Raw genomic sequence first — 18,870 nt, 5'->3', positions numbered from 1 at the left:
AAAGCTGCGAGTTTGCCCCAGCAGCTCTCCAGACCGAGGGCGGGGCTGACACCCTCCCGCTAGCCTCCTCCTGTGGCGGGAGATGGGGCACAGAGCTGGGTGGGCGGCAACCCCTGGCCCTGGCACCCCACCACTCAGTGGGCAAAGCGACTTTGGGCTGCGCCCTGCAGGGGAAACTGGAACCCGGCGGCAAACACAGGCCCATGTAACACTGCCAAGAATGCGCCCACCCCCCCCACCGCCCCGTTTAGCAAGAAGGGAACAGAGCAGCAAGCAGGCCGCAGTGGAAGCCCGGGCCCGTCTGCTGCTTCCCAGGGCCTGGCCCCTTCTAATTCAATCAAGGGAGCGCCCACGGAGGCAGCTGCTCAGCTGCCACCTGGGTCAGGCCCTGCCCATTAATCACAGCTGCCTAATTAGGCCCCGCTGCTGCCTTCAGGCCTGGCCTCTTCCTAACGGGGTGTGTGTGTGTGTGTGTGTGTGTGTGTGTGTGCGCGCGCACATGTGTGGTGTGCTGGCTGTGGCGAGGCGCATCCTCCTTGCCCAAGAGCCAGAGTGGGGACGCTCCGCACAGCGACCTTTGTTTACTGCAGAGCAAGAGCCTCCTCCTCCTCCTCCTCCTCCTCCAAGGAGGCCACCAGGTTCTAGAGAATCCAAGCTTATTAGCAGCTATTGGGGGTTTGTTTTTAAGATCATCATTGGCACGGTAATGCTTTCAAGTGTTCACAGCCCTTTGCAAATACTAACTTGGAGTAATCCCACAACAGCCCTGTACGGCAGGCCACTGAGGGGATTGCTACCCCCATGTTGCAGAAGCAGCAGGCCAAGCCACTCTGCGGCTGCTGGGCTCGTCCTCAGCTGGGCTGCGGAGAGACGCTTCCGAAGGTGAAGGCAGGGCCCAGATCCAGGCTCCAGGGCCGCCTGCCAGAGCCCCAGAGGGGCTTCCAGGGGGGTCTGAGACCGAGGTGTCTTTCTCTAGTTCTCTCCCCGCCTCCCCATCACCTCAGCTGCAACGGAGCTGAGTGGAGGGAAGCCAGCGGGGTGCACTGGCGAGAGTGCTGGGCTCCGACTGGGGAGACCCAGGTTCAAATCCCCCTTCAGCCATGAGGCTTGCTGGGTGACTCCGGGCCAGTCACTCCTCTCTCAGTCTAACCTACCTCACAGGGCTGTTGGGAGGAGAACCCTAACTACGTACACCACTCTGGGCCCCCTGGAGGAAGAGCGGAATATAAATGTAAAAAATACATACATCTTCCAGGCCGACGACAAATACGAATTAAGTATTGAGTGTCCCTATAGACCACATTTCAACAAGGAAGTCCACAAAGCCGTTTATACAGCAAAAGGAATTAAGACACGGCTCCCTGTCCGCCAAAGAGCTCATGATCTAAAAAGAAACCCAAGGCAGGCCACCGCCAGGGAGACCGCCGCTCTCTGCCTCTGCTAAAGCACTCTGAGCCCACCCAGTTTGATCAACTTATATCCCACCCTTCAAGTTAAAAAAAGTCTCAAGGCGGCTTACAGGATGAAATAACTTCCAAGTATCTGGAAAGCTTGTTCTTTCTTGCTCCTGAAGGCAAAACTAGAACCGACGAGGAGCTCAAGTTACAGACAGGGAAGCAGATTCAAGCTGGCAATAAAGAGGAATTTCTTAGCGGTAAGAGCTGATCGATTGTGGAACAGCCTGCCACATGCAGTGGGTTTTCTGATAAAGAGAACTTTTTCTAGTGTGTGCCATCAAGTCAATTCCGACTCCTGGCACCCACAGAGCCCTGTGGTTGTCTTTGGAAGAATACAGGAGGGGCTGACCACTGCCTCCTCCCGCAAAGTACGAGATGATGCCTTTCGGCTCCTTCCTATATCGCTGCTGCCCCAAATAGTACCAGCGGGGATTCGAACCGGCAACCTTCTGCTTGTTAGTCACGTATTTCCCCACCTAGAGGCTTTCCAACAGATGCCGGACAGCTGTCAGGGAGGCTGTCAGCACAGTGATCTTCACCACTGTTCAAGCGGGGGCTCCTTTGGCAAAAAACAAAACCCTTCAATGGGAGAATGCCATCTCCCACGGTGCCGCGTTTCCCTCAGTGCTGGGATAACCCTCTCTTGAGAGCTCTACGGGGAAAGCGCTGGGAAGAGTCACACTTCCTGGCACTCTGTGGATGCCTCCCAAGATGGCCCAGGGGCTCAAGCGGGCTCCGCTTCCCTCCAAGGAGCAGCCCCCGGGCAGTAGGCAAAGGGCAGCGCTGCACACGGAGAATCCTCTCTGCCCAGGGTGCCCGAGGAAGGAACTGTGCCGAGGACTCCGCTTCAGCTGAAGCTTCTCACAGGCCCAATAAAAAATTAGTCAGGGGGTTGCACCTAAGGTTGATGGGGGTCGCCACTGGCCCCCAAGCCTTACAATGGGGAACACTGCTGTAGCAGATTCCTAGACTTCTCCCAGCTGCGACCCTCTTTGATCCTTGTCTCTTGGTTCTGGGTGCTGCCATAAAAATCCAGGCTAATTCACATAAGCTTGATCACATGATATACTCCTCTCCTAAGATGTATTCTGTATATGGAAAGAAAACACTGTACACAATTGGAAAGAAGCCACTGTCGGCCCTTCCAAAACACCAGGGTCTAGTTTTGATTGAGCTGGCCAGCTTGTGTCTGGATTGTACCACTCCAGGCTCACATGGCTGAATGTTCTCCTGCAGGAGAAGAAATGCCCTGCAGACAGGAGACTAGTATGTCCAAGAGAACCGTTCTCCCTGACAGCTAGTTTTCTATGTGGAAGGATTTTATTTAATTATCTATTTATTTGGCCATTCTGGCTGGGGAGGATAGAGGCTGTAGTCCAGCCACATCTGGGGACCCAAGTTTGAGAAGCCCCGAAATACAGATTGTGTATTATCCTCTCTCTCCTCCTTGCTCTCACTGGTAGGGTGAGATGTATTTCATGCCAAAGCAACTCGAAAGACAGAGTTCAGAGTTATGGCAGACAAGAAAACCCAGAACAATAAGCCCACGCACACGTTATGATCAATACTCGTACAAGTTTACAGAGGTAGAGTCATTCATATGTTGTGCTCAACTCAGGTACAGAAGTACACTTCCTAGCTGTGCACTGCGTTTGAAGGGTCTGTATCCAGGTTCACTTTTAAACTGAAGACTGGTACACACAAAAACATGTATGAGTGTAATGTTTGAATCAGGCTAGTGTGATGCTATGGTAAGAAAGATCTTTTTTATTTTAAGATGCAGAAAGAGCAGCATCCTTTTAAGGAGACCTGGGGATAACAGACATGCTTTATTGTTGCAGGGGAGTAACATCAGGAGAGAGGGCATGCCCTCAACTCCTGCTGTAGGCTTCCAGTGGCATCTGGTGGGCCACTGTGTGAAACAGGATGCTGGACTAGATGGGCCTCCTTGGGCCTGATCCAGCAGGGCTGTTCTTATTTGGCATGGGTAAGCCCTCTTTTTTGGAAAATGGATCTGTTTGAGAAGGATGTTGTTACACTGAAAGGGATATGCAGAAGTGCTACAAAAAATGGCCAAGTAAACCAGATGAGGAACCTGAACCCAGGGGTTGGGTCAAGGTTAAAGAGGTGATACGGACAGTTTTCAGGTACAATGACCTCCTCTTATTTCCTCCATATTCATGCAGACACATTTTGTTCAAGTAAACTCCAGCCATTGGTCCATATAACTGAAACACAAAGGTTTGGAGACAGCATTTAAGTGGACAAGATCCACCAAGCTAACTCAAGCGTGGGCTGAAACCAGTATCAAAAACCTTGGCAACTCTTGAAGGGTCACATCCTGCAGTGGGATATCCATTTTCATTCATTCCAGGGAAAGGGCAATCACAGAGGTTTCTGAAATAGCTGTTTTAAAGTACGCAGTCCAAAGGCACCAGAAACCACAGAGGAGTCAGAAACATGGATGGTAAACAAATCATTGTACTATCCAGTTCCAAGAATTTTGCCATGCCAGGCGGCAGGAGGTTTGCTTTTGGCTCCTGGAAATTGTCCAGCATACGCAATTGCATCTTGGACATTAAGCAGGATGCTATTTATTTAGAAGACTGCTGGTCAGAAAAACCAGAGTCCTCCCGCTGGCTAAAGCAAGACAAAACCCAATATTTTTAACATGCAGAGAAACAGATTTGAGATAACCCCGAAGCCTCCAAATAAGCCTAGCCTATAACTTGGAGACAGAGCACATGGTGCTCCAGATTTCTCTCTGCTTGAGACCTAGGAGAGACACCCGTGCAGGGCACAATGCAAGTTCCGCGCTCAGTGGGACTTACTCTTTAGTAAGTGCGTTTAGGACTGCAGCCTCAGTTGGAGTGGTCAGGAGCGGCCTAGGTGGGCTGATGGGCCTGGCTTAGTCAAAGGCAGCTTCCCGTGTTCTTAACTGCCAAGAGCAGCAGCCCTAGAACACAGGAAGCTGCTGCCATATATGGAGTCAGACCCTTGGTCCGTCTAGCTCAGTACTGTCAGCACAGACTGGCAGCGGCTTCTCCAAGGTTGCAGGCAGGAGTCTCCTGGTTCCTTCCCAAGGGCCATAGGAGTGCATGGGATTTCCAAGTCGCTGTTGCCAACACAGGAGAAATACAGGAAGCTGCCATGTACCGAGTCAGACCCTTGGTCCATCTAGCTCAGTATTTTCTACCCAGACTGGCAGTGGCTTCTCCAAGGTTATGAGCAGGAGTCTCTCTCAGCCCTATCTTGGAGATGCTGCCACGGTCCAAGATAGGGACCAAGATAGGGCCGCTGCCTCCAACAAAGGCAGAGGCCTCTTGGAGGCTTTAGAACAGTTTGGGGCGGAGGGTGCTTTGGAAGCAGCCAAGGCACCCAGTGGAGGGGGCAAAGAGCTGTCCAGGGCACCAAAAATGGCCACCCTGGTTTCTAGGAACGCAGCCTCCTGCCTCTCCATTTCTTGTTCCCTGGGGATACTTGTCCCTTGCACTAAAGCATTCTGCAACAAGAAAACCCAGATTCTGAGATGTAAATTATGAAAACTAAGCCCATTTGTATTCTTTATTACATTTTTATCCCGTTTCTTCCCATAGGGCTCACTTCCATGACCTGCAAGAAATATTTTTGAAAGTCTGTCAATCCAGCAATGCTATCCTGGAGAGCATAAACAGCCTAGAATCAAATACACAACTTCACATCAATAAAGTGTTTCCCAGGAAAGCTACAAAAGCCGACATAGAATTGCTTTGCACCTTTTCCTAAAAACCGGTGAGTTTGGCCTCAGGCCAGCCCGTCTGGCAAAGAACTGGGGCCGCCACTGAAGAGTTCCTGCTACAGCTCCATATTTGGCTTGTGTCCCACAATTTAGACAGTTTCTACTGGCCAAGACAACTGAAGCCTCTGATTAACAAAAATCTTCTTCATCCCTCCGCTGGCTTCTATGATTTCATGAGATGCTGCCCACAAGTTTTCAAGTTTATTTTGGTCATCATAAGGACCAGAATCATGCTTCGTTTTTTGAAATGAACCCCAAGACTCTCAGGATGCTAAATTCGGTGCCAGACACTAAACAGCAGGGTTATGCAATACAGGCAGACACATGAGAGAAATGCAATTCAGCGTATGCCTAGACAACATCCCCGATTTATCTCCACTAATTTCAGAGCAAGGAGCTTCCTTTCCAAAAACAAGCCCCATAAGACGGGTCGTGCTGGGTCAGGCCAAAGTGTGTCATCCTGCTTCCTGCAGTGGCTGACCAGATGACTCCCAAACCCTGACAAAGCTTTTCAAAGCTGAAATGCCCAGCTTTGTAGCTCAGTGTACTCCTTACCGTTGTCGCGTGCACACATACATTCCAAATAAATAAAACAAGACAACATTCATATTCATATAGTATAAACACACAAGTCCCCCTTTAGTTTCTCTCAAGGATTTGTAAAGCAGCAGGCTAATAAAGCAGAAGCCGCTGATCTTACCAGCTCCAACAGTTGCTATGGCATTCTCCTGGCCAATGATGTGCTCTCGGAGCCTCTGCTCCAGAGGAAACCTTCGCCGTTCCTCTATTTCTCTCTTGTGCTTCTCTTCCTGGAACTGCAGAAAGAAAAAGAAAGAAGGTGCGCCATCAACAGCTGGCCCCCCAAGAGAGATCCAAACACCCACAACACAACAGCTGGACTGCAAGTGTGGCTGTGAGACAAGGTTCTTCACAACCTGCTTTGGGGTGAAGCACATTGTAACTCTGTGCCAAGAACTGCTGGACGGGTCTGGTCCAGAAAATGTAAAAACACCAGCTATATAATACTGAAAATGGAAAGGGCTGGACTACATGCCAGTGTCTAAATTGGAATCTGGCCTAGAGAATAACCAGAGGCTGGACTCTGCAAAAATGGCGCTCGAGGAGCTGCCCAAGTTGGGAGCCATTCAAGGGATGGCCAGAGGGTCAAAGGGGAATCTCTTGGGATTCATGGCCCATGTTACAACGCAATACAACGCTGGCTTAACTTGCAAAGCCGTCCTCCTAAGACTGCAGCAACCCCCTGTCTGAAAATGGGAGGGAACAAAACAAGCTAGGATAGGAAAATACCATCTGCAGGCCACATTAATAATCTTTTCAGCTTTACCAACTGCAAAGCTGGGCCCTCTGGCAGTGCAACAAGCCTCTTGAGCAGCCTGTGGGATCTCTGGCCGGCGCACAGCGGCAGAGCACAGGCTTCGCATGAGGAAGTTCCAGGCTCAGTTTCCCATCTCCCCACCTGAAAGGATCTCAGGGAGCAAGCTGGAAAGATTCCAAGGCCTGAAGCCTGAAGAGTAGTCAAGAGTGGACAAGAGACCAGCAGGGTCCATCTGGGCCAGCATCCTCCCACAGGGGCTTGAAGGCCACAGGCTTCTCCTGCTGTAGCCCACCTCCAGCCTCCAAGGCAGGATGCCTCTGAGTACCAGTGGCAGGGGAGCCACAGCAGGAGGGAGGGCTTGCCCTCAGCTTTGGCCTGTGGGCCTCCCAGGGGCGTCTGGTGGGCCACTGTGTGAAACAGGATGCTGGACTAGATGGGCCTCCTTGGGCCTGATCCAGCAGGGCTCTTCTTATGTTCAGAATCTGGTACCTCGAGGGCTTGATGGACCAATGGCCCGACACCACTTCAGGCAGCTTCGTGCTTTCTCTAGGAGGTTTGACAGAAAAGCCTTGAAAAGGGGTAAAGGATAAAGGCTTCAAGAGAAAAGGCTGGCCTGGGCAATCCATGAAGCCCACGTGGGTCCCACCCTTTGGGAACCTGCAGTTTTCACAGGTAACATTCAGAGAGAGTGGAAATGCTACATTAGCTGGGATATATGCCCTGCTAACTGGGCAAAGAGGCACCTTTTAAGAGGCACCTTTTAAGAGGCACCTTTTAAGAGGCACCATGATTCTCTTTATTGAGCAGGGGGAGAGTAATTGGCCCTCTCCACCCCCAGCACAGGACCTCCAGTGACTGTTGCTGCTGTCTATCTTATGTTTCTTTTTAGATTGTGAGCCCTTTGGGGACAGGGAGCCATCTTATTTATTTATTTATTATTTCTCTATGTAAACTGCTTTGGAAACATTAGTTGAAAAGTGGTATATAAGTAGTGGTTAGTATATATGTACTCCTGAATGGCTCCCACTTTCTAGAGTGTGTTAATGACATTCACTGGTGGCCAGACTTGCCAGATGAAAACAGGTTTCGTGGTGTTGCTTGTGAAAATGTTTTCAGAGACCCTGGAGTACCCACGGTAGAAAACTAAAACTCCACGAGTGAACTTGGCCAGTGCTTTGCCCACAATTACATTGCCACAAATGCCACGTTTATTTAGTTCTGTGCACTAGGCACAGCACAGGACACAGAAGCAACACGGTCCCTGGCAAGGTGGCTACGGTGGGCAACCAAGAGAGCAGCTGACCCATGAGAAGTGGCAATGGGGCTGGGACTTGAAGGTGCCAACTCCTTTGAGTTGACCAGAACTCCTTCCTAGGAGGGATGAGAAGTTGAGCACGGTCCCTTTATCCAGAATATTGTTAATTTGTGGAATTCAGAATCACAAGATGTGACGATGATGGTCAACAGCTCAACTGTTTCATATAAGAGATTAGACAAATGTGAGGAGGAGGAGGAGGAAAAGAAAGGACTAGCCATGGTTTTGGTCAAGATTGCTACACATTTCTGATGTAGTGACATGCAGTTTCCAGATGCCTAACTGCACAGAGCTCAGTGACAAGGCACAGCACCCTGTTTCAGACAGCAAGTTAAATGTGGTTCTTTTCTGCCCTATCCTAAGGATTCCGAATGAGTTTCAATGCATTCTAAGAACACAAGAACAGCCCTCCTGGATCAGGGCCAAGGCCCATCTAGTCCAGCATCCTGTTTCACACAGTGGCCCACCAGAAGCTTGCCTTAGAAAATTCCTGCGAGCTTGGCTTAATTTGAGCCAGGGCTCTCCACAGCTTAGCCCCAACATTCACTTGCAAGGGCTCGACCTTTGGAACGTGCAAAGATATACTGAAGAGAAGAGTACCTCTGAGGATGAACAAAGTGCCCGTTCCAGCAAATAATTACAAACAGCCATTCACACTGGAGGAATTAGGGAGCAGGGCTTCCATGGTGGGGACGCTGGCAGCCAGATAATTCCAAGCTGTGAAACTCCTTGCTTTTGAAATCATGCAGAGCCCATAACGTGCCTCTGAACTGCCCACAGTGGCGGGGAGTTGCTTTCCAGCAGGGTGTCAGCCCGCTCCCATTGCAGCATCCCCACAAGTCACAGTCTATTCACAGACTTCTCTGCACTAGCGCTTGTCAGGGACAGTGGAATGCCATGTTGCCTCTCCAGCTTAGAAACAGACAGCAGAACCCACCGGCCCGTTTGCTGCCGTTTTCCTGTTACTGTCGTGGCCTTGACAGAAGTTTAAAAAAACCCGAGCAAGCATCCAATTTGGGCTGCTGCGATCCGTCTGCTGTGTCACCGAGACACCCCATCAGTCCTGCTATTTCAATATGGAGCAATAACTTCCTTGCCGATCCCAGAGGAGAGAGCCTTCTTGCTGGGCTGAATCCAGAGCGTCAATGGAGTCGCCCCCCCAGGCTCTGGATATATCACCCGCCTCAAACTACTCCGGCCCGTCTATATATCTCTGTCTCTCTAAATATATAGGCCAATTCTTTTCTTCCTGTCTTGTTTTTTATATTTTGAAAACAAAACAATACATGAAAGCTCTGTCACCACATAAATTATAAGACTGATGGGCAAATGGCGGAGGCGACAGAAGGGCTGACGAGCTTGCTAGGACAAGAGGGCATGTCTCTGCGAGGAAACTCCCTTCCTCTGGTTTCCTTAGAAATCAGGCATTCTTGAGCTCAGCGGGGGGACCTGCATTTCATCACGGACTACAACTCCTATCACCCCCAGCCACAAGGGCCTGGGGGTGGGGTGGGGATGATGGGAGTTGTCATCCAACATCTTCTGGGGACCTAGTGGTGAGACTCCCTGGTGTAGGCGACAAGAGTGATCCTTGCAGGAAGCCACCACGGAGTTGAGCAGAAGTCACCACCACTCCCTTGGGGGCATGTCCGTATCGGCAGGAGCAGAGTCCGTTGCAAAGCAATGCCTTGTGCCTCCAGTCCACTGAGGCAGGCTTGGCGGCCACTCGTGTCACAGGTCAACCAAAACCCAAATGATCACACACTCCCGTCAATCGCTGGATGAAGAGCAACCACTGTAGCCACTAAAGCAGCTTCTGTCCTGAAGGTCAGTCAGAAACCAGACTGGAGGAGGACCAGAAAATCAACATTAACTCCACCCAGAATCGATTTGCCACCACCCACTCAAGAACCTTGCCTACAGATGGCAAACTGGAAACGGGCAGGTGGTACCCCAGATCTTTGGGTTAAAGGGAGGATTTCTTGAGGAGCGGGCAAGTGGTCCCCTCCTTCAGAAGTAAGTGCAGCTGGCCCTGCTCCCTCCCCAAGGCAGGCATGGAGGGTCTGGGCAAGAGCTGGGCCCACAGCCTCCCATCCAGCTCCTCAGTGGACTGGAGTGCCAGGCCAGCGTTGCCACTGCGGAGATGCCTCCTTAGTTCTGCCAGGGGGTCTCAAGGGGGGCAGCAACAGCACCCGCCCCCTTGGCCAGGGAAGTGCGTTCTCTCCTTTTCATGACTCATTAAGGGCCCTGGCACCCCTCCCAGACACAGCTCTGATTACGGGAAGATCTGCAGAATGAGGAGAGGCCCCGAAGAGCTGAAGCACAGTTGCTCTTTTGCAGCTGGGAATCTGGGAACACAGAGGTCGCCTTCTCCTTGGCAAAGCAGGAAAGCAAAGCCTCCAAAAACAAAAGCGGGCCGGGGGGGGGGGGGGGAGTGATGCACTCTGTGCGCCCAGCATTCAAGTGAAGACTGCTCCTGGGAGAAGTGTCAGGCTATCAGATCTTCAGGAGGGAAGGGGCCAGCTGGTCAGCCCAAGGGTCTCTCAACCCCGAGAGAGACCTACCGGGCCTTTTTTGGAAAACCTTCAGGAAAGGAGGTGCTTTGTAAAACACCCCCAGATGTGCTTGGACTACAAGTTCCAACATCCCCTGCCACTGCCATTGTGGGGACACAGGTTGGGAGCCCCTGCTCTCCAGGCACCAATCCTTTGGTTCCGCATCAGCCCCCCCCCACTTCCTTCCCTGCCTGCGCCCTCCTCCCCATGAAGCTCCCTGTCCAGGCGTCCAAGGCTCTCCCTCCTCCTCCTCCTCCTGTGCTCAGATGGCCCTTTGAGAGGTGCCGGTTTGCCCTCCAGCTCTCCCACCAGGGTTAGGCTGCGTGTGCCTCTCCAGAACTACAGCTGGAACAAACGGTGGCCGGGTGTGTCTGATAGGAATCGTCCTTCCGAATCCTCTGGAGCGCCACACGTTGCCTATCCCCGCCTGACGCTTTCCTTTCCCTTCCTTCCTAACCTGTCCTGTCTTTATTCTTACAACTGTGAGCTCGCAAACAGGCTCTGCATTGTTTTTAAACTTGCCAGACAGCACTGAGATATTTTAAAGGACTTTTATCGAATCTACTGCTAACGTGAGGTGTAAAAAGCTTCAAGACAAGGTGTGGTCAGAGTGGACCTGCTTTCATCTTGGAGAGGAGCCTTTCCAGCGGTGGATGGGAGCACAACTCCCACCAGCCCCAGCCACCACCATGGTCGGGGATGATGGGAGTTGTAGTCCAGCTATGGATAGAGAGCCTCAGGTCAGCCACCCAGCTCCTGAGAGTCCCACACCAAGATAAATGAGCCCCTGGTGGCGCAGTGGTAAAACTGCCGCCCTGTAACCAGAAGGTTACAAGTTCGATCCTGACCAGGGGCTCAAGGTTGACTCAGCCTTCCATCCTTCCGAGGTTGGTAAACTGAGTACCCAGAATGTTGGGGGGCAATGTGCTAAAATCACTGTAAACCGCTTAGAGAGCTCCGGCTATAAAGCGGTATATAAATGTAAGTGATATTGCTATTGCTATCTGCGGCCCAACAGGCACAATCTCAGGCCAGCCTAGATGATCCCCGAGACCCTCCCAATACTACAATAATATGTTCACCGCAAACAAGACAATGGACTTGAATACACCACACCCTACCCCACCCCACCCCACCCCTGCAAGCTCCTTGTTGGCATCAGTGGTGGGCCACCGGTGGGCTGCGGGTTGAATCCAGCCCTCAGGATAACAGCTGGCTTCTGCCCACTCCTCGCAGCTCCAAGGGGCCTTTCTGTCTAAGCCTGCCTCTTCACTAGAGGGAGGGGAAACTTCCGGAAATGGACCCTGCCTCCCTTCCGCATCAGGGCGCCTCATCCAGCTGCAAATGTGGTGGAAAGAGGGCAAGGGGGACGGGCAGGGGGAGGGCCTTGGCATGTCACAGTAGTTCTCTACCCAAGACCAGCCCCGCAGGGAACCTCGTGGGCAGCCCAGGCCACGCTTGGCTGGCTCCGCTCCTGAATGGGACTCTCCACGGCAGGGAGACCCGTCCGGCGGGAGCAAGCAGGAGAGTCTTTCTGAAAACCAACGGAACTTGTCACACCTAAAAATTCCTTGTTGCTGTGTCACCGGCATATGTAAATAAAATCGATGGCCTGTGTCTCTCCCGTTAATAGCGCCACCAATTCATTCTCCAGCAGTGATTAAAATGGGCAATAAATTCTCAAGGACTCTCGGCGGGCTGCAGAGCGGGGCTGGCAACCCTTCCGCTGCCGCTGCCACCACCACGTCCCCCTCAGCTGTATATTCATCACTCCGCAGCCCTGAAGAGCCTCCAATTTTATGCACGCAGCGCCATTTCCGCCAGCAACACCCATCTCTGCACAGATCTCTGCAACTCTTCCCTCCTCATCATCCACAAGGCATGAGCAGGAAAAACTGAAGACCCTTTTCATTTGCAAGGGGAAGGGCAGTTATTCCCGATGAGGACAACTCCAGAGGCCTGTTTCTCTCCCCTCTTCAGAGAGTCAAGCATGCAGCTCCAGACATTTCCTTGATAACGTTTTTTAAAAGCTGCATCCTGAACAGTAACCCCGGTGGCTGCAGGTTGCCATCTGCTCGGCAGAACTCCCACGGACAGGTTCCTCTGCTCCGTAAAGGGCCAGCCCGGAAAGCGGTCCCCTGTGCAGAAGCATGCCACGTCAGAGTGCATTCCCACTCCCTCCACCGAGTGGGAAGCCCCCAGGGCCAAGGGGGTGGGCGCGAGGTCCACATCCAGGAGAGGGGTGCGGTGCCGCAGCCCCATGGATGCCTCGGGCTCCTTGACCCTCGGCAGCAGCATGGAGGAGAGGCGGGGCCAGGAAGAGAAAGAGCAGAACAAGACCCAGAGCGGCAGTCACGGCGGGCCAGCAGTGGTGGCAGGCGGGCGGGCGACACCCACCGCAGGGTGCCTGCACTCCCTGCTGCCTGAGGCTGTCACCTCGCCTTGCCACATGGGGGAGCTGCCCCTGGGCACAGGAAGCACCATTCTGGATGGCTTCCAGGCTGGCCAGAATCTGGCAGAGAAGCCAATGTCTTCTCCTGGGGAAGAAGTTTCCAGAGGGCTGCAGAGGACCCGTCGGCGGGTGATGAGGTAGCCTGCCTCTTCCCTGAAATGCAGAGGATGGCTGCATTCCTCTCAAGCCATGATAGGAATGCCCCACTCATTCGTCACCACACCTAGCAACCAACAGAGTTTGGTACCAATCTACTTCGTGGATTCCCCTCTTCCCCAACTCTCCACTCAAGACACCAGCCCTCTAGCAGGCCTCCGCGCACCCTCGTCATGCACTCCCAGGGACAACCAGGGGAAAGCCTCAAGTGCCCAGTGGAAACCCACAGCTTCGCTCTGCACCCAAATTGCATTAACAGGGCCTTGCAGCACAAGAAGGAGAGATCTTCAGCAGTACCTTTTAAGACTCACAAAGTCCACAGATTTTAGAAAATGCAAGTGTCTTTCCATTTTATTGTTGGAAGTAAAGTAAAACAGAAGCTCCAAAGGCCACAGAGAGCCTTAAAGGGGGCTGCCCCCCAGGCACTGCAGCCCAGTGCCATGCAGGGGCGTAACTAGGTTGGAGTGGGCCCTGAGACAAGATTCTTAAATGGGCCCCCCCCCGCCGAGAAATTTTTTTAAAATAATAATAATAATAATAATTCGATTTCTATACCGCCCTTCCAAAAATGGCTCAGGGTGGTTTACAAAGAGAAAAAGGTGCCTCTTTGCCCAGTTAGCAGGGGACTTTTATTCTCACATTTCTGTCCTCATTCAAAACATACAAAAAAAAGATGTACAAAATTGAGCAAATGAGAAGACACTAGAAACACTAATTATTAAAATGGGCCCCTTGCTGCAGATTAGCAAAGGAGACTTTCAACTATGCAGGGTGAGCCTATGTTTGTTTTCTCAGAATTCTGAACCAATTCAGTCAAGTTTGATTCCAGGAGGTTTTTCACAAGAGGCTTTTAAAGCCCTTTAACACACATCTCCTCTGGAATGGAGGTGCTGCATTCACATGTTGGCCAGATTTACTCTAAGGGGAAAAAATATAAAAGCACAACACATGCATCACAGTTCTCACTCATGTCTCAGTTCTCACTCAGACCTGGGTTGCAAAACAACTTGAACATAAGTGTATTAATTAATTAATTAATTAATTAATACATAAATTTGTTCCAGAAGTTTTTGTAATTTCCTCCCATGAAACAAGCCACTTATAGGACTTTTTAGAGGGTTTTTTTTAAGCCAGCAAATTTTCCAATCAGTTTTAAATTAAATATTCAGAGACTTCTCAGTCTCCCCCCGCCCCCCATCAAAGCCCTATGGCAAGCAGATCCCTATATAGGGGGTGGGGGGAGTGTAACCACAAAAAGGAATTCCTATTCTCCCTGGCAAAGGCTGAGCTGTCTGGCCTGGGCAGAAGAGGGTCTGCTGCCGAGAGCTGTAGTGGCCACTCTGACTGCCAGCCTTCTTCCTGGGGCTTGCCGGCCTACTCGAGTTCAGGCTTCAGGGAGGCCTACACGGAGGCCTCCCTGGAAGCCCCATCGCCCACCCGCCGGTCAGCTGAGAGCGCCCGGGAGGAAAGCAGCTGGCCTGCTGCTTGGATGGCCGACCAGGACGACCAGCAGGAGAGAGGAGGGCAAACAGGGCAAGTGGCTGAAGGGTCTTGGGGCTGGGCAGGGGGCAATGGGGAGTCACGTGAGGTGTCTCTGGGGGGCCCCTCCAGGCAGTGGGGCCCCCAGACGACTGCCTCCCCCTGCCTAATGGTAGTTACGCCCCTGGTGCCATGATAGTCAAAGGGCAGAAGAGCCAGGCTGATGCAAATTGGAGGTGACCTTAAAAGCATTTGGGTGGCATTTTCTTACGCAGCAGGTAATGTCAGAAACCTGGACAACTTGCAGAAGACACGGGGCCCGGAATGGTTCTCTCGGAGGCCCAGAGTGTGCCGACTGCTCTGCCCCCACCCTCAAAGTCCTGTTTCTGGGCCGAGAGGGAGAACCGCACGAGAGCAAAACCTCTGAAGACTCACCTTGGTTGCGGACGTTTTCAGGAGCTTCATGACCTCTCCCTCGCGGGCGTAATCCATGGGGGTGTGTCCCATTTCATTTCTCTGCAGGGGGTTGGCACCTGAAAAGGGAGAAACGGGACTCAATAGGTGGGGCAGCATCCGTTTCCAGCCCCGAAGCAATCTGGGCTCCTCTTTAACCTTTGCTCCGAGCAGGGCTTGGACCAGAAAGGGACAATGTGCCACCAGTGGCGAGGCGTATGGATGTCGAAGGACACAACAAAAGGGGGATGTCACTGGGAACAAAGGGCTCTGGCAAGGAGAAGCTGCTGGGAGGACAAGCGCACGGGAAAGGGAGCACGCGCGGCTCGGGGCTCCATCAAAGCCAGCCTTCCTGTGGGCCCACAGTGGTGCCTGCAATTAGACATGCTCATCGCCTCAACTGTTGCACAGCACTGCTGCAGGCAGCTAATATCCAAGCCGATGTCAAACAATGGCAAGCAATGAGTGGGCAAAAGCAATCCTGCCCCTTCCGATCCATCTTCACGGCTTTTGCGGCACCCTCTTTCCTGGTCTCTCCATTCATCAAGCCCCAATCTGCTGATTTACCCTCCACTCCCTTCTCTCTTGCAGCCCCTCACGTGCAGAACTCTCCCCCTCTAAATGTTCAGCTGGCCTCTTCTTTGTCTCACTTTAAGAAATGACTAAAATATGTTCCTTCTTATGTACCATTTCAGCTTTTCTGTTCTGAAGCTGATTCTTGGACTCGCCCACTTTTTCATTCCTTCTGCTCTGTAAACAGCATTGTGAACCTTTTTTTGAAAAGTGGTATATAGAAACAAACATTCATTGTAATCATCTTCTTCTTCTTCTTCTTCTTCACTTCCCAGCTTGTGGAAAGTTCCCCCTTTCATTTACCTCTCCCTTTTCTGTTCTTTTAAAGACCACAGCCTGCAAACGACTACTACAACAAATATTTATATATTGCTTTTCCACCGAAGTTCCCAAAGCAGTTTACACAGAAAAATAAATAGGTAATAAACAAAGTGGCTCCCTGTCCCCAAAGGGCACACAATCAAAAAAGAAACAGAAGACAGACGCCAGCAACAGCCACTGGAGAGATGCTGTGCAGGGACTGGAGAGGGCCAGTTACTCCCACACCCCGCTCAATAAAGAGAATCGCCACTTTTAAAAGGCACCCTTTGCCCAGTTCGTAGGGCTCAGACGTGTCTTTCTACAAGCACTCAGCACACTTTAGGTGGCCTACAAGCAACAGAAGAAACTGTCAGCCGAACTTTGGAAAGAGGCAGCAGGTGGATTTGCACCTGTCAGCTCAGAGGGCAGCCCCACACGGAATGCGAGCAGTCCAGCAGCCCCTTCTGTGCTCTCCACACCACGCATGTCAGCAAGGACTAAAACCCAAGGTGCAAGGTCCACAGGTGCAAATGAGAGGGGGAAAACAGAGCCCAGTTCATGTTTCCTAGCCATGAGAAGATGACGATGCAGGGAAGGGCCCCTTCGCCAACTACGTCTGCTCAGGACTGGTCACTCTCTGCCGCAGAATGTCCATGCATACCACAGCAGCGAACATGCATGTGGTGCTCACTTAAAAGAGCATATGTCCCACTCTCATGGCTGAAGTGGGGAAATAACTTGGCAGCAGAGCAGCTCTGCCATGGATGGAGAAAGCCCCGGTTCCAGCCTCTAGCATCTCCAGGGACCAAAGGCCCCAGGAAGCAGGGCTGGAAAAGGCCTCTGCCTGAGGCGCTGGAAAGCCGCGCCCATTGGATGAAAGAGGACTGGACCAAGGCCGGACCCAGAAGAAGACCGCTCCCTGAGTTCTTAGGATGCACAGTCCTGCAGGATTACACCAAGGCCATCTAGGCCAGCATCTTGTTTCGCACAGTGGTCCAGCAAATGTCTCCGTGGGAAGCCTTGAAGGCAGCTGGTACTCAGAGTATTGCCTCTGACAGCCAGCACGACTGGCAGCCATTAAGACTTCTCCTCACGAAGGTGTCCAAGCCCTGCTTAAAGTTATTCTTATAGACCACAGCCACTCCACCTCCCCGCCCACGTCCCCGTCCCTGTCCTTCAACAGAGTACCCTGGAGGGGGGAGCTGGGATCAGACTGGGCCGCCAGCTTCCCCCAACCAAGTCTCTGTCATACATACCAGGTCTGCCCCTTCATCCAGAATCAAATCATGGATGGTTTCTGACTCATTCTGGACAGATCTGGCATCACAGAGGAGCAAGGTGAGGGTCTGTGGGAGGTTGGCACTGCTCCCCAAGGTCAAAGAGCTGGCAGGACAGCCGGAAGGGGAAACAGCTAATAGATTTCTGAATTCCCTTCCCCTGTAACGACGCACTGACCTGCCAACTTTACTTCCCCCCACCACCGGAATAGCCACCCCATAGTCAGTGGACACACCCCCTGTCTCCCCATCACCAGGACCTAAACACAACTGAAACTAAAATAATACCACCGGGCTCTCACCCTCATCATCTCCCCAAGTGGCTCCCCTAAAGAGGTGACCCCCTTTTGTGTCACCCCCTTGGTGGAAGGCCCACCGCCACAGGGAAGCAGCCCTTTATAAGCCCAGAAAGATGGCTAGTCTGGGCAGATAGTCCTCGAGAACTGGTGACACACCTCCCCGCCCGGCCCCAATCCTGCACAGACTCACCCACAGGCCAGCAGTCACAACCCAACAAGTTAGGGGGCACACAGGCTGGTAGGCTGACAACAGCAACTCAGAACAGTAGTACATCTGTTGGTCACCTCCAGACTTGACTACTGGAATGCGCTCTATGTGGGGCTGCCTTTGTACATAGTCCGGAAATTACAGATGGTCCAGAATGTGGCAGCGAGATTGGTCTCTGCGTCATCTCGGAGAGACCATATTACTCCTATCTTAAAAGATCTACACTGGTTGCCGCTAAGTTTCCGGGTAAAGTACAAGGTCTTGGTTATAACCTACAACGCCCTAAACAGCATGGGCCCTGAGTATTTAAGACAACACCTTCACTCGTCTACTCATGGGTGCCAGAAAATATGACAGGGTAACACCTCTCCTGCAGTCATTGCACTGGTTGGCTATTCACTTCCGAGCTCAATTTAAGGTCCTGGTTCTGACCTTCAAAGCCTTGAGGGGCCTCTCCCATCCAGTTACATCATAGGAACATAGGAAGTTGCCATATACTGAGTCAGACCATCGGTCTATCTAGCTCTGTATTGTCTTCACAGACAGGCAGCGGCTTCTCCAAGATTGCAGGCAGGAATCTCTCTCAGCCCTATCTTGGAGATGCTGCCAGGGAGGAAACTTGAAACCTTCTGCTCTACCCAGAGTGGCTCCATCCCCTGATGGGAATATCCTACAGTATTCACACATCAAGTCTCCCATTCATATGCAACCAGGGCAGACCCTGCTTAACTAAGAGGACAAGTCATGCTTGCTACCACAAGACCAGCTCTCCTCTCCATCCCATCCAGTTAGATCAGCTCAGACGGCCCTTCTGTCGGTCCCTGATTTCTGATGTTCGGGGTTCTAGGACCCGTGAAAGGGCCTTTTCGGTTGCTGCCTCACTCCTTTGGAACTCTCTCCCCCTTCAGATCCGGCTAGCACCTTCCTTACCGATCTTCAAATCGCTATTGAAGACTTTTCTTTTTCGCCAGGCCTTTGCCCTGTAGTTCATTTTTCTGTTTTCTGGTAGTTATTTTAGTTCTTTAATAATTTTTAATTATTAATGTAATGTAATTTTTAATGTTGCCCATTTGCCTGTTGTTGTACACCGCCCAGAGTCTTCGGAGTGGGCGGTATAATAAATGTCTCAAATAAATAAATAAATAAATAAATAAATGTCTGTCTTCTTTGCTATGAACCATACCGCCCACTGGGATCTTCAGGAGAGGTGGCTACTTGGGGATGGACCTTCT

General features: G+C 51.7%; 1 protein-coding gene across 3 annotated transcripts in view; it reads right to left on the bottom strand.

Annotated features, from left to right (window-relative positions):
• The window catches only part of CLPB (caseinolytic mitochondrial matrix peptidase chaperone subunit B), a 115,347-nt gene that overhangs the window by 31,635 nt on the left and 64,842 nt on the right, over positions 1-18,870 (bottom strand). For all 3 annotated transcript variants that reach the window (XM_053307865.1, XM_053307863.1, XM_053307864.1), the window contains 2 exons: positions 14,964-15,061; positions 5,936-6,050 (listed from right to left, as the gene is read on the bottom strand). In XM_053307865.1, coding sequence (XP_053163840.1) covers positions 5,936-6,050; positions 14,964-15,061 — 213 coding nt within the window. The remainder of the gene's footprint in view (positions 1-5,935; positions 6,051-14,963; positions 15,062-18,870) is intronic.

Source organism: Hemicordylus capensis, chromosome 3 (assembly GCF_027244095.1).
Source record: "Hemicordylus capensis ecotype Gifberg chromosome 3, rHemCap1.1.pri, whole genome shotgun sequence".
NCBI classification, from domain to species: domain Eukaryota; kingdom Metazoa; phylum Chordata; class Lepidosauria; order Squamata; family Cordylidae; genus Hemicordylus; species Hemicordylus capensis.
Note: the sequence above shows the minus strand (reverse complement) of the source record. Positions and strands in the feature narration are given on the sequence as shown.